This window comes from Leguminivora glycinivorella, chromosome Z, assembly GCF_023078275.1.
Source record: "Leguminivora glycinivorella isolate SPB_JAAS2020 chromosome Z, LegGlyc_1.1, whole genome shotgun sequence".
NCBI lineage: Eukaryota > Metazoa > Arthropoda > Insecta > Lepidoptera > Tortricidae > Leguminivora > Leguminivora glycinivorella.
The window spans coordinates 41,887,053-41,903,480 of NC_062998.1; the positions used below are offsets into that span (position 1 = coordinate 41,887,053).

The window sequence follows — 16,428 nt, forward strand, 5'->3', positions numbered from 1 at the left end:
TTACTGACTCTAGTTACTTATAGGAAATAAGCACAATCCATTCAGACCGATAGAGTAAGAGTCTCTTACAAAATATTTTTGCTGCGTTTCACGGGGATGGCGATGGCGCCGATGTCTAAGAATATAACATAGTTGTTAGTCAATTCAATAGTGAAAAAAAAATAGAAATAAAATTTCCCTTCAAGTTGTAATTTATGAATTTTGTAATTTTAAAACTTCTTCATGTATATATTACTACTTCGTCTAAGATTCGTAAAATGCATGAATGAATTCTGTTAACGCTTCTATTTACAAAAATAATCGAGTATGATTATTACGGCTACTTATGAAACAATTTAAAACATAAATATTCACTTAGTAACAGTTGAGTATCAAACAACGCACTCGTGGTCTCCCCATGTATTCATCGTAGACTAAGATCACGAATATTGTAATAACCTAACAATAGCACTATAGTTCAGAATTGTTCATATTTTATCACCATATTTGAGCTTCCCTCTCACGGTGGACGAATCCGTAGGGTGCTCGTTCGTGAACCTGTGGAGATGTCTGAGCGACGTCGGGAGAACCGACCTGCCAGAACTCTTGTCTCTTGATGTAAAATCTTTTATCACTGAAAACCTATGCGAAGGTTCAGATTTCGTTGCTGCGACACTTTGTAGTCTTTTTCTCTCACGAGTGCGTATGCTTTGCCTTGTGCCAGGATAGTTGTCCGTCGTAGGCGTAGCCGCCGTGTCTGTGTCTTGTACCCTGAAGAAGTGAAGCGTCGGCCCTGTGGTCGTGGCCACCGACGACGGCTGAGAAGTGGTCGACGGCGTGGGCGGCTCGGCGTACTGGAAGTTGTAGTTGGAGGCGGCTGGCGCCGACATGGGGTCGCCGTGCAACGCCTTGATGGCCATTGCCGAGTAGTACTGGTGTACTGGTGAAGTTTCTTTTATAGTGTACGCCGTTGGTTCCTCTGTCGATTTAAAATTTTCGAATGCTGCATTTACTTCCGCAGATGTCGGCGTATCGTCTTCTAGGGTTACACCCGATTCGGACGAGTTTGAATCTTCTAAATGGTCTAGGACGGATTGATGTTGAGTGTGTCCTCCAAAACTAATATTTTGGGTCGATATCGACTTATTTTTATGTTTGTTTCGTGCAACCTCTCTGTCTTTACTTTCTGATGCTTTAACGTTTGAAGGAGAGGCATATGTGTCGTAGTCAAAGTTGTTTGAGTAGCCTTTAAAATCAACAAATGGATCTTTGAAGTTCGTAAAGCCGGTTTGTGTTTGCGCGGATGCTGATGAGTCGTAGGACGTTGGCTTGTAGTCGTGCACGACGGTGTTGGACAGAGAGAAGGGCGCCGGCACGCTGGCCTGCTGCAGCCGGTAGTCTCCGAGCTTGTCGTCATTGGAGTAAGGGTTCGGCGTTACATAACGACTTTTTAGTTTGGACTTGTCTTTAACTCTAAAGGCTGGGATCCGCCTGTAATCTTCATAGTTCACTTCCGATGAATATTCGTAATGTGGCGTTGGCGTCGTTGGTGTAGGTTTCGGTGCCTTCTTCGGTCGACTGTGGGGCGCATATATACCTTCATAGTATGAAAAATCAGTCGATGCCGACGGTTTTGGTGGTTTTGGGTATTTTTGTGACCCATGTTTATGGCGTTTGGGGGCAGATCCGCTGATTCGTAAGCCCTGGCTATTGTAAGAGCCCTTGGGAGGCGAACCCAGGCTTTCTTTTATTATGTCCATATCTGATGTAATCTCGCCATGATCGTGAAATATGTGATCATGGGTTACGTCGCGAGGATTGTAAGCAGCGTATTCTAAATGCGATGGCGTTCCCATCGACCCGACAGCTGTTAATCCCGTGAAGGGGTCGGAAGAGAGAGCCAGCAAGGCCTGCGAGTTCTTGATCGGAATCAGCGGGTGGTGGGCAGCCAGCGCGGACATGCTGGCGAGGTGGTCGCGCGGCGCGTGCGCCCCTGGCAGCCCCACGACGCCCGTCAGCTTGGGCCTATCGTCAAACACTACCTTGTGTATGTGCTCTTCGCTATACGTGTGAATATGTTCGGTGTCGCCGTCGATAATTTTTTCAACTCGTTGCGGTTTCCTTATCTTTTTAATAGTTCCGGTTCCTGCTACGTCCGAATAGAATTGTTCATGAAAACTGGACACCGGGTGTTCCTCTTCGGGTTGAGGTCTATTTCGCACCGTTATAACGCGTTTCGGCTTAACTTTTTTGACTTTCTTTCGTGGCGTCTCATTAACCTTTAAAACTTTTACCCTTTTCGGGGTCGAGGCGGCGGTTCCGAGAGGAGCGGAGAAGCCGGACGGCAGGTAGGAATCTTCTGGCTCGGGAGGAGGGTCCAAGTCGTAATCCTGATCTTCGACTTCAGAATGGTTGGGACCATAGTAGCCTCTAGCTCTATACAATGGCAATAACTTGGAGCCCGCAGCCGCAACTCCAGGCAGTCTATTTTGGGACTCCTCAAACAGCTCCTCTGAGTCAAGTGGTAAGATGCTGGAAACGGATGGCAGTGCCACACTCGTCGGGACCGCTACTGCCCCCTCTGCATTCGGTAAGTAAGCGGGAGCATACTGCGACTGCGCAGGATGCTGCGTTATGTAAATCTTCTTGTGGTGGTGTATGTGTTTTACCTTTTGTGGTAGATGTATCCGGATCTTTTTTCTGCAACAAAACAAAGTAGTGTCGGTATATCTTTGCGAGTGATCGATCGCATGCATGTGCACCGTGTTTTGCCGGTGGCGGTTCCGCTTAGTGTCAATGGCTCGCGCGTGATGCGGCAGCGGCTTTCGCTGCTACGTCGCCGCGACGTCGCTGCCGCCCCGCCGTCACACACCGCGTAACTCGCACATTTTGGACCGCCAGTGTAACTATTACTGATCGCCTTTACCTCATAGTTTGTAATGTCCCCAGAAATACTAGCACTTTCTACGGGCGAAGTACTCATTACGCCTGGTCGGCTGATTCATTTCGAGCAATTAGCGCTTAGCGGAGAAACATAACAATTTAAGGTCGCAATCGCTGGTGCATTGACATCGAATGTTACAGTGCGTAGCTGAGGGCGATTAACTAGTAGGAACGCTTTCGCAAACAATCATAGGAAATGATGAAGGACAAAAGGTCATTTGACGTGTTGGCTGTCTAATGATAACATTATAACTTGTAGTAGGTAATTAGTACATAATTTTAACTAGCTTCAATTGAGAGGTAAGTAATGAGTGTAGGTATATAATATGTACCTATATGATTAGCCTGCCGAGGTTCGTTATTATTGTCATATGTAGATGTTTTCAGCGTAAATAAATGCAATATTTATAATAATTAAAATGTGATACGGTAAAGATTAAAGTACTAACGCGTTTTTAAAAGCTCTTACTATTTAGATATTAGTATCGTAACATATTTATTATGCTAATGTAATACTCATTTTCTTAATAATTATATGAGAGTAGGTAGTCAAAATAAAGGTATATAAACAATCGTTATCAATTTACTTTGAAATATATCTACACACCTCAATATGACATAGGCAAGTTAATCGCATCCGTAAGTCTTTGTGGGTGTACAACTGATATAAGTGGTTATAGGTTTATTTCGCAATGCAGGCCATACATTTTATCGCTCATCTCCATAAAAAAAAAACACCATCACCAAAAATAATAGCAGCAGAAATTCTAGCCAATATGCCAGTCTTTTGCTCCCTGTAACCTGTCTTTATCATTCTTTCATATTAGTGCGACAGAGTCAAACGATTTGCATATTAGGTATAGTATGAATTTTTTGAAACGAACGTTTCTAAACAAAGGCATTGTTCCTTTTGTGTTGAGCGGGAGCTTCTGTTTAGGCACGTGCTAAGACAACAAGTTAGTTTAAAAAGCAACTGTATCCTGATAATTGTAAGGTTCAAATCTGTGCAGTAGCAAATTTGAGATAGATTGTTTTGGAAATGTGAAGCGATAGACCACACCGGTATAGTTGCAAGTACACAGCGCTTCTAATACATACTTTGATACTTGGTGGTGGTGGTGTAAGTAATGAAACACGTAGGTATATCACTGTTATTTTTTATTAATGATTTTGTTAACAATCAACAATTATATATAGCAATATATAAATAATTAATTACATAAATATTAGGTACAAGTCTTGATATATAAAATAACATAAATAACTAAACAAACCGTAATTTAAATTATTAGGAATGTTTGTCTAACAATTAGGAATATAAAAAAATCAATAAAAAAATTTAAATTGTAATAACTACAGTAAAAACAAATAAAATAAATACTTTAGTTACATACAATAAATCTAAATTTCAAAGTATAAATAATACAGTACGAAAAAAATGTGTATGTCTATAGACTTGTACCTAATATTTATGTAATTAATTATTTATATATTGCTATATACAATTGTTGATTGTTAACAAAATCATTAATAAAAAATAACAGTGATATACCTACGTGTTTCATTACTTACACCACCACCACCAAGTATCAAAGTATTAGAAGCGCTGTGTACTTGCAACTATACCGGTGTGGTCTATCGCTTCACATTTCCAAAACAATCTATCTCAAATTTGCTCCTGCACAGATTTGAACCTTACAATTATCAGGATACAGTTGCTTTTTAAATTAACTTGTTGTCTTAGCACGTGCCTAAACAGAAGCTCTTGCTCAACACAAAAGGAACAATGCCTTTGTTTAGAAACGTTCGTTTCAAAAAATTCATACTATAGGAACCTCCGGCGTACCCCGCCTTGATTAATTAATTCAAGTCAGACTAAGCTAATTTAATAACTTAACAAAGTTTTTTGATGCTACAGGCTAAGTGACTATGCGTTTACTTATTAAGTGTAAGTGTAAGTACATAAGCCCTATAATCGTAGTCCCAAAGCTTTGTCTGACTCTGCGTTTTCACATTATCCGATCCGATATCGGATGTCGGACCGATATCCCATACATTACAGGCGTCATCTTGGATTTTTTCCATTGAAATCCTTCCGACATCCGATATCGGATCGGATAATGTGAAAACGGACTAACTGTGCGATTCAACTACGTATGGAAAAATATAGAATTATATTGTCAGGTACAAGTACCAGTGCCGGACACGCTTATGTCCAATAGATGAGACCCTTCTTACACCTTTATTGACAATGAATAAGGGCCCATTTAGACGGTACGAGAACTCGTATGCGAGTATAATTACATTGCGTATTTGATGCGTTGAGTTGTTTGTAATCTCAACAGCCCATAACGTATCTAAAATCGCATGTGAGTTCGCATGATGCCGTCTACGTTTAATTCAGCCCTTATTACGATTGAAAGGGCTATAATTATAATGATCAGAAATCGGACAACTGGGTGTCATTCTAACAACTAACAAATAAGATTCATCATACCGAAAACTTCATAAAATAAATGACGATCAATTGTACGATCTCTGCTAATGATACAATGTCGAGCACTAGTACTTTTTCCTTACTCATTGAAAGGCTCGTTAGTTTACTTACTTGGGCCCATCGGCGCTAACATGGACACACGCAACAGCTACCAGGACGGCGAACTGAAAAAAATAATAGGTTATTTTGATTAACGTCAGCTGTAAGTACTTAGCAGTTTTATGATATTATAAGATGAAATTGTCGATCTTTTTCAAAGGGATTTAAACTACTTCTATTATTTATATTCATACGTACATTTTAAGCTAAGCTGACTACAACATAATATATATCAGTTAACCGTTGAAAGATAACAATTGTGACTGGGATTCTGGACTGACATTCGGGATCACTCTAATTTAAGGTACAGCGGGGCAGTCGCGATTTGCCCGCTGTACCTTACATTACTTAGGGTGATCCTCGAATGGCACCGAGAAAAAAATGGTTTGTTATTCTTGCTCCAGAAGTTTTTTCTTGTTCCATTGTGGCCAAAAATTAAATTATTCCAAGCACTTGTTTATCATTGGCCCATTTAGAGGTCGCTATGATTTGCAAGCAAGGGGGTTTTTAATTCGTCTACGATATGTTTTTTTTATGTTTATTATTCGATATCTCCGTCGTTACTCGACCGATTTTGATTTTTTTTTTATTGAATGGATGTCAGATGTACATTACAGATTGGTCCCATTTTTATCAGAACCCAGTTCAGTGGAACTGCTGATGATGATCAGAACGGAACTCTCAAATCTTAACGGCACACTTATAGTGACTTTGGTATTTTTATAAGAACAGCATACATTTACCTATACATATTATGTGCAGAACAGTGACATTTGGTGCAGTGGAACTGCTGATGGTGATCAGAACGGAACTCCTCAAATCTGAACGGCAGACCTACGAGTATAGTGACTTTGGTATTTTTATAAGAACAGCATGCATTTCAAACCTTAACGGTATACGTATTTACTTACATTAAAAGCAGTTTTAAAAATACACATTTCTACATAATCCAACGCAAACAGTGCTTTTCAACAAGAGCGGCCGTTTTTTTTTAAATCAAGGAGAATACCAAAATGTTGAACTTTCTATAAAAACTGAAAAATCGTCAAACCATAGCGACCCCTAATCACTATTATTTCACGGTGATAAATCTAATCGAATAGAAATAACCTTCTGGAAAAACTATTTTTCTGGACCACCCTAATTTACAGGTACTGTAAATAAGTGTCTAGCGAACACCCGGTACCAGCCGCCCGGCCGGTTGGGCACCAGTAATGGTTTGGTACCTATAAGTTGAGTTATATCATCTTATCCATTGACAACGACACACATGGTGTGTGATGACACATTTGTCAAGAATAGATAATTGAAGTAGAAACGGGACTTAAGACTTACCTGATACCTAATACATAATTAAATTAAGTTATTCCGTAGTTATATTTAGTCAGTGCGTGTGGCAATGGCGCATGCAAAAATTGCTAGATAATGGCAAATATTGGTGGAAAGAAGGTTGAATAAGGCAAAATTATAACAAAAAGATATGGTTCCAAATATAAATTAATAAGGGTAGATTTTATCCCCTACTACTCCCTAAAACTAACGCCAAAATGAAAAGGAGTGCTAAGACATATCAACCTATCGCTAAAATACTATCAAAACATAAACATCTGGAGATTGAGGGACAAATAAACATAAAATGGTGTATAATCAAATTATGCAACTAACTATAGAAAAAAATTGTAAAATCACACTAAAACCACATTTTTTATAGAATGTTTGAGAGGCCGTCTCTTACGCGCAAACAACCAATTTCGACGAAAACTACACGGTCATGTACCTACCTATATCAGAGATCATTTGGTCTATCAACACCACTACGGTGAAATGGACTAAGAGCCCAGAACCGCCAGACCCTCCTCATTTTCCCAGTGATGAAACTTTGGGATAATGTAGAGTTCGTATCGGCGTGTATTGTCTGCATATTACCTAGTTCGGCCCGTCGGCCATTTTTTTTGCTATAAGGTTTTTTTAAACACTAACTTTCCTTAAATTCTCAAGGCTGATTTTTATATATGTGATAGAAAATACTGTTAGGAATTGATAATCATCATTTCCTTACCATTTGCGCCGGCCGTAGCTTGAGAAATTAGGGTAAGTTAGAGAGACTCTCAAGCGTCTGGTAAAAGTTACGGCCGGCGGAAATGGTCAGGAAATGATGATTATCAATTCCGTCTTTTATATTACATATATAAAGCCATGAGAATTTAGGGAAACTTGTGTTTAAAAAAAAACATATTGGCCGACGGGCCGAACTAGGTAATATGTAGACATTAAACGTCGATATGAACTCTACATTATCCCAAAGTTTCATCCTTGAGAAAATGAGGCTCTGGCACAGAACTAAATTTAGATAGAAGAAACAAGTTCATCTATTTGTATAGGGGCCGAGCGTGTCAAATTTTGTACTGAAGTTGTTTCTTGCCTGTAATTTTAAATATGTCTCAGGCTCTTGATTGTTCATAATTTTTGTGTTGTTGCAATTGAATATCACGTAACGAGGCATTTTTTATGTTTTGATTGACTTTAACTTACAAAAATTGACGCCCGAAAGCTGCAAGCTGCGATTAAAGACGGACAACTCAGTGGATTTCACTGAGTTCATTTGACACGCTAAGTAGATACGTTTGCTTGATCTATGGTATATATATGACATCTGTGGGCTCTGGGCTCTTAGTCCAAAGGTATGAAAGAGCTTACACGCTATCTGGACATATATGGAACTATGGTGACGGGCCCAATCATGGACAGTTTAAGATAAAATTTTGCCTATTTTTGATATTTGACTGATACATGTAAAAATTCTACCGCTAAACGTGTTAAAACTTTCAAGTTTTCAGTTCTTTTACATTTCAAGCGTATCGCAGAATAGATAGTACCTATATTAGATACTGCTATTGGTTTCCACGTCAGTTCTGCAGTAATGGATCCCCCATTATGGACAGTGAAATAAGTTTAAAATTTTACTTTTAAGGGTCCCCCCACATCTAGCGTCTCGCGAGCGTCGCGTCGGGCCAACTGTATGGGCAAAGCCTAACGCCGCGTCGACGTCGCGTCGACGCGACGTCTTTTTCCATACAGTTGGCCCGACGCGACGCTCGGGAGACGCTAGATGTGGGGGGACCCTAAAGCCAACTGATGCTCAATGAGTCATTTGTATATACCCCAAATAAAATTAGTTTGCGTTATTTTAACATAGGATTGTTTCTTGTAAATTTTGGTTTCGTAATTTGTTCCTTGACCATTATAGGAGGCATGCAGTTATCCGGTTCTAGTTATGCACACTAGGTATATCTTTGGAGTAACAAACTAGTATGTTTTATACCTTATCTCATGGTTAATGCAGTAAGTAAAACTCGGTCAGTATGTTTTAGTTTTACACCGAGTATTATTTATTTATTATTTTATACATGAACTCTACTGTCTTAGCAACATTACTAAGAATGAAGATGACCTTACGTCGTTATCGCGGATGCAATAACAAATCAATAAAGAGCACATAAAACAGAATGTCTATTTGGTAGAAACGGACATATTATGGCTACAGCTACTAAGCATCTCAGAAGCTCTGTAATACATATGGAAGGTTTTTGACGGAAGTATGGTTTTCCGAATTCAAATGTCGTTCCATAGAAGCTTTTCTTTGAGGGAAACTAACGTTGTAGATAATGCAGTATAATTTTGCTTCGCGAGCCTGTAATTCAGGATAATCATTTATCCTTTTTAACCGCCGCCTCAAATCTCTCAAAAGAAGGTGGTTCTCTATTCGTCTGTATTTTTTTTTATGTTTGTTCCTCGATATCTCCGTCGTTACTGGACCGATTTTAAAAAATTTTTTTTTGATTGATTGTATATGCATACAGATTGGTTCCATTTTTCTCAGAACCCAGTTCTGGTGATGGGATCCTGGAGAAATCGAGGGAACTCCTCAAATCTGAACGGCATACATATAGCGATTTTTATGTTTTTAAAGGAACAGCATGCATTTACGTACGGAACAGTGACATTTGGTGCAGTGGAACTCCTGATGATGGCCAGACCGGAACTCCTCAGATCTGAACGGCACGCTTATAGTGACTTTGGTATTTTTATAAGAACAGCATGCACTTACGTCCAGAATAGTGACATTTGGTGCAGTGGAACTGCAGATGATGGTCAGAACCGAACTCCTCAGATCTGAACGGCACACTTATAGTGACTTTGGTATTTTTATAAGAACAGTATGCATTTAAGTTCAGAACAGTAAAATTTATTTAGTTATATTTGTTAAGCATATTGACTTTTCAAGTCAAATTTTGTCAAGCTTCGATTTCTTATAATCGGATTCATGAGGAATTAAGGAAACTCCTCAAACCTTAACGGTATACGTATATTAATTTTTGTTGCCATCAAATAATTAAAGCATGAAAAGCAGTTTAAAAAAATACCTACACATTTCTACACAATCCAACATTCGCAAGTAGCTTTCACCGGAACCCCAAAGGCGGCGGTTTTTTTTTCTTAAAAATTATTAATTACAATTAAAAAATTATTATACTAGCTTTTGCCCGCGGCTTCCTACGCGTTAGAAAGAGACAAAAAGTAGCCTACGTCACTCTCCATCCCTTCAACAATCTCCACTTAAAAAATCGCGTCAGTTCGTCGCTCCGTTTGGCCGTGAAAGACGGACAAACAAACAGACACACACACTTTCCCATTTATAATATTAGTATGGATTAGGTATAATATTTATATTTTTATATAATTTTATCTCATCGTATAGGTATCGCAAATCACACAGCAATTAATAAACTCTCACTCACATCGATCATCTAATAGCATTGCTTACTCTAATGAAAACGTAAGTAAATAATGCCTACGAAGTGTGACGGGCACACTTACTCTCCGCCAAGAATAGAAAAGTAAAACAGTGGTTCTATACTAGAGACAAATGTGAGGGCGTTTAGTAAAACGTCCCACGTTGTCGGTTACCATTAAGGCGAGATTTACTTGTATCTTTATATGAATAAACTGACAAAGCGGCTTTACAGCAATCGACAAAGTGGGACGTTTTCCCGTGCACACTCACAAATATTTTTCAAAATTTCCAAAAGTAAAGAACCGCTCGAATTGTCCGATCCTACTTTCTTCCAAAACGTCATGTTTATGAGTTATAACCGTTGGGTAATATTGATATATTTTTAAATACGTATTTTTTTATATCTTTGTGATTAGCGAAATCTCAGTTTAAAACTATGAAGGAGACATAGGTAAGGTATTAAAAGTTCAACTCATAATTATGAAATTACGGAAAAGAACATATTAATAATGGAGATATACCACGTCTAATTGTAAATAATTAGCGTGTTTTTTATATATATAAAAAAAGACTTTATATAGAAATAGCGATATAATTACGTGCGTCTGAAAAGTACAAGCGATTTTCATGGTAATCGTATGCTTACATTTCGTTTATCGAAATGGTGTCGCTGAACTTCATATTCGGGTAAATCCATTTTGTGATAAGGTTGATTATTTTTCGGATTATATATAGATATTTTTATACATAATCAACCTTAAAGCAGAATGGACTACGTGCTTGATTTTGTTGTTGTCAATATTTTATATTTCATTTTATTATTCGTTAAAATATTGTTACCTTTAGAAAAAAAAAAAACCTTAAAGCACCCGAGTTTGAAGTTAAGCGACACGAATGATCCCTATGACAGTTCACTTTGTGCGGACTGCGGAGTTAGTAGTTGTCAATGTTTAATGTTTGTAGTTATTTTGAGAATTTAAACGTTTGTTCGTTCAGAAATTTCCCTACTTATTTTTCCTTGGCATCTTAATATTTCTTCTTTACCTATATTATAATATTGCACCCCCCCATTTTAGGGAAGTGTGGGGTTAGAAAGAGGCAAAAAGTAGCCTATGTCATTCTCCATACCTTCAACTATCTCCACTTAAAAAATCATGTCAATTCGTCTCTCCGTTTTGCCGTGAAAGACGGCCAAACAGACACACACACTTTCCCATTTATAATATTAGTATGGATTATTCAATTAAATCCAACCAAAAATGGATTCAAGGCACTGTCATAGGTATCACACACTTCATTTGACGCCGTGTAGGTATTTAAGCGTGCATCTGTGATAAAATAAATCTCTTATCCGTGCCATTTTAATATTTAAAGTAACACCAATTTGCATTAGCTACATTAGGTATTTAAATAAATAGGTGAAATGATAGTACAAACAGTAGTTAATATAAGTATTTTAATCTGTGAGTGAAATAAAGTTGACATGCACTACTTCATCCACCAGTTAGGAAAAAAGACTAATCCAAAACTTGTCCATAGGTCCATATATGTACTAAACATTTAGTTTCAAGGCAAGTCCTCCTTCCTACAAGCTCAAATCGGTCATCATACTTCTCGAAATGAGCGTTAGACTTAAATTTTTTAGAACATGCAATCCTTTTCAATCAATCGGTTCACTTGTGTCACTGTCCCAAAATGCACCTTTTTCACTTTCACCAGTCACTAACACTATTTTCAAACTACGCCACAACATGATACCGACCAATTTCCACCAATCCATGTTCACTCTCCGCTGTTGCGCTGAGGGAAGTTTTTCACGTTTTTCTATATTTTTTTCATGGGAATGGAGCACTGGTCAAAACCGCACTGGCCTTCAAGCTCGTATGATAATTATTCGCGAACGGCTGATTATTTATAACATTGATTTTCACGCCTGAAAGAGTGCACGCCGCGTGTGTGCGTAGCGATGCACTCGCGGTGCAGCCGCCGCCCGCGCAGCGCGCTCGCTTCTTCACGATCAGTTTCAAATCTGAACATATTGTACACATAACATATTATATACCATAAACACACTTACGTAAATAAGAGGCAATGTTAAGGTAAAGGTTGCAATGTATCTACGTAATTACACACTTATTGAATAAGTTAATCAAATTCTGAACTACCGTTTGATCTACATCAATAATATTGGCGTCATTAAGTCAAAAATCTAATATAGTTAACACATACTTTATTGAAAACACACTTTTTCGAGTAATCTCCAAAGTTTTTTGGAACTTGGCACTTATGCTTTATCTATCAAGCAAGGTCCAACCACTTAAATTTGAATAGGTACTAGACTATTCAATAATAACGGAAAATTCAGGGTTTTTTCAGTATTTTATGCAACCGGCGTTCAAAGGAGGTCAAAAAAGGCGAGTGGCATGGGCAGTGGGGTGGCTTCGCCTCAAATTGTTAATAAAGACGCCACATTTTTTGATTTAGTTAAACACCGTTGCATATAATACTTTTTTACAACCATGCATGTAGTTTTTAATAGTTTTCTAGAATAACTCTCTTGAAATTCACTGTTCATTTCATTTATTCAATATGGCAGCCTCGTGGGCCTTTGCCAATAACAAGTGTATTACATAGATATAAAAAACACCGATGTGTGCATGTAAGTGATTAGGCCTTCACGTTGCACTGGAGGATAGCTGGAGCAGCAGTACAAAGCATGATGGCGGCCGGGACCACGAACTGTCGAGTGATGTCCGTAGAATTGGATCTCCGCACGAATTCTTCATCAACTGCACCCTTTGCGTAGGCTATTTACTGCATACTATCCTATTAAACTTATACATTAAACAGCAGAATGCAAAAATAAAAAATACGTATTTGCAGAAACGATCCGCCATGTTCCATGGATCAATCGAAAGTCCTTCACACTGTTTCCTGTACCCACGCAGTAACGTCACATTATAACAATGCGTTGCCATGGTTACAAAGCCATTAATGCTTTTTCAGGATATATATCGTTACTGCGTGGGTGCGCGGGAAGCCGGTCGGAGGCTGGCTTTGGGGAATATACTTTTATAAGTAGGGTTTAAAAGGGGACCCCTTTCTTTCCCATAAACTTTTTGGTCAGAATTTCGTTAGTCATAAGTTGTTATTCATATATTTTGTGGTCATAAACATCACTAGTCATAATTTTTGTTACGAATAATGCTTAATGGTACTAACATTAACAACCCATAATATTGGATGCCATAACCTTAAAAGTCATAAAGTTGATGAGTATAAAATTGAAAGGAATAACAATAATTATCCAGAAATATTACTAGGCATATTTTTTGAAGCCCTACTGATTGTTCTGCATACAGTTTTAAGGCATAAACCTCATAAGTCATAATCTTTGTTACGAATAACGTTTAATAGTTCTAACGTTAACAACCCATATTATAGAATACTATAATCTTAGTATCAAGAAAGTTGATGAATATAACATTTAAAACGGATCCCTTTGTTAGCCAGATTATCATTAGTCATAATTCTGAAACGGTTTCATTAGGGTCACCTATAGATAGGTTAGGTTAGGTTTGTTTTATGGCAATCCTGAAAAGTTACGCGTTTTTGAGAAAAACCAAATTATGACTAACGAAAATGTGGACAATCGATACATTATACCTTATGACTTTATTGGTAGTCCGCATTTACCTCGCGTCCATTAGAACGGAAATAGGACCCCTGCCCCCTTCTACTCGTTGACGAAGCCGAATACTACAAAAATCAGCATGCAAAGGAAGAAATGGCGGGAAAATCAGTGAGCTCATTGAGTATTTTAATCCTCATTTCTCAGCTAGGTTCGCTAGTTACCTTGTGTCATTCAGAGCAAAAATAGGAGCCCCGCATAGCGAGGCTCCGTCGAATCGCTGGCGGGGCCTAATACTTTTAAAAGCAACATGAAAAAATAAAACACATAACATGTAAAAGACGAAATGGCGGGAAAATCAGTGAGCCCAACGAGAAAATTTTCATTTTTCGGGTAGGTTCGTTAGTTACCTTGTGTTATTCAGAGCAGAAATAGGAGCCCCGCATAGCGGGGCTCCGTCGAATCGCTGGCGGGGCCTAATATTCTTAAAAGCGACATGAAAAAATTAAACACATAACATGTAAAAGACGAAATGGCGGGAAAATCAGACAGACAGACAGTTGACTACGGAACCCCAAAAAAGTATCTTCTGTGAAAAACTAAATTATGACTAACGATAGTGAACACGAACAAACATTATGACTTCAAACTTAATGAAAAATAATATAGATCCCATTGAATGTTATGATTAAAGTTAATGTGGACAGTAATCATTATTACTTGCGAAAATATACTTTACGACAATTATGACAAACATGTTTATTGCTTTCAACATTATATCCATAATACAAAATGGAATTTGATTATTATGCCAAACAATGTTTATGACTAACAATAATGATGACTTGCAAAAATCTGACCTCCAATTTCTGACATTCAACTTTATGACTAATGATAATATGACTATTAAAAATTATGACTAACAACGTTATGGATTGTAAAAATCGGACTAAAAAAATTATGGGAACCAATAGAGACCCGTTTAACACTTTCGAAACCGGGCTCTACGCGGCGCTACGACATTTTCGCTACATACGGGGAAACCCATGTAATCGGCTACGCTTCTACGAGCGGTGTACCCGACAGTCGGGTTCTTGGTAGCGAAAGTGTTAAAAGATCTATGCACAATGACGAATATTACGTAGTACGGGAGTAGATAATACTAAACAAGTGCGGAAACGGTTACGCAAATTAGCGCCAAGTGTACTGAACAATCATATGGTGTCGTATGAATATTATTTATGTTTAATCATACGAACAATTACTTCGCATTAAAAAAACGTTATTAATTACTTACGAGTAATATGTTAACTTATGTGACATATTTGAAATATGTTTGGCAAGGATCATTTTTATAGGATTTACATACTTCATACTAAGAATCGTACCTCGATTTTTTAGCGCCACCTATTAAAGACTATCATAAGGTCTACACCGATGATGCCTATAAATTTTTTTTTTTCAAAATATGTATTGACGTGATATCATGATTTTAAATAAAGAAATATGTCATTTGTTCTTATAAAAATAAAAACACGCACAGATATTTGGGGAAAATATGATTTTGGCCACTTTCAGGCTGCGAACAGCGCCATCTAGTTTTAAGCCTAGAAGGCCCATACATTTCAGGGGTACGCTTTTTTGTATGGGTTGTCAGTCCAGTATTAAATCGTTCGTGATGTTTGGTATAAATAATTAAATAGTTAAATAAAAATAATAATCATGTCTATGTTGACGACAATATAGGTAAATTTAACGCCGTTTTTTAAATTGAGTGTACTACATGAATATTATGTACATACAAATTCCGACTCGTTCTTGTTAAAACAACAATATTAAGCATGTTGAAAAGCGACCTGTCGAAACTGTGACGCCGTGTCTTGCGTGGGCGATGGTCGCGCGACCGTCGCCGACGTCGCCGTCGCGTCTCATCGCATCGTCTACTTCCATATCGATAAGGTTTGATTTCGTATGCGTCGCATCGCCGTCGCGCGACCATCGCGCGACCGTCGCCCACGCAAGCCACGGCGTGACAGGGATCTTTCGACGCGATGACAAATAAAGCGCGTTGAACAAATGATATAAGTACATTATACACCAGCCCGATTGTAATTGCAAACTATGTAAACAATCCGATTCACCTTCAATACTACGCTATCACGCACTTTTCAATGACACACCATCTTATCTACAATCTTTACACTTACAGTAATTCATTGGTATAGGTACCTAATGTTATCATTTTAGACTTTTATCGTGCTTTTATCGCATCGTGGTTCTAAAATCCGTGGATTCACCATATGAAAAATATTCGAAGTCAAAGTCCAACAGTATGATGTCATATTAAATATAAATATTTATACATACTGTCACATCGTCATTGAGTTAATTTTTATCGAACGTAGTTAATTTTAACTAATAATGTTATTGTTTAGAACCACGGTATACGATAAAAAGTCCTAAGCCTAGACTCATAATTAGAAT

At 38.0% G+C, this 16,428-nt stretch overlaps 1 protein-coding gene across 1 annotated transcript; it reads right to left on the bottom strand.

Moving 5' to 3' along the window:
- Window positions 1-206: 206 nt before the first annotated feature.
- LOC125241344 lies at window positions 207-12,221 on the bottom strand. The gene is made up of 3 exons (XM_048149765.1): window positions 12,076-12,221; window positions 5,531-5,583; window positions 207-2,679 (listed from the first exon to the last, which is right to left on the bottom strand). The coding sequence occupies exons 1-3, from the start codon at window positions 12,091-12,093 to the stop codon at window positions 468-470; spliced, it is 2,283 nt and encodes a 760-aa protein (XP_048005722.1). The 5' UTR covers window positions 12,094-12,221; the 3' UTR covers window positions 207-467.
- Between the last annotated feature and the right edge of the window lie 4,207 nt (window positions 12,222-16,428).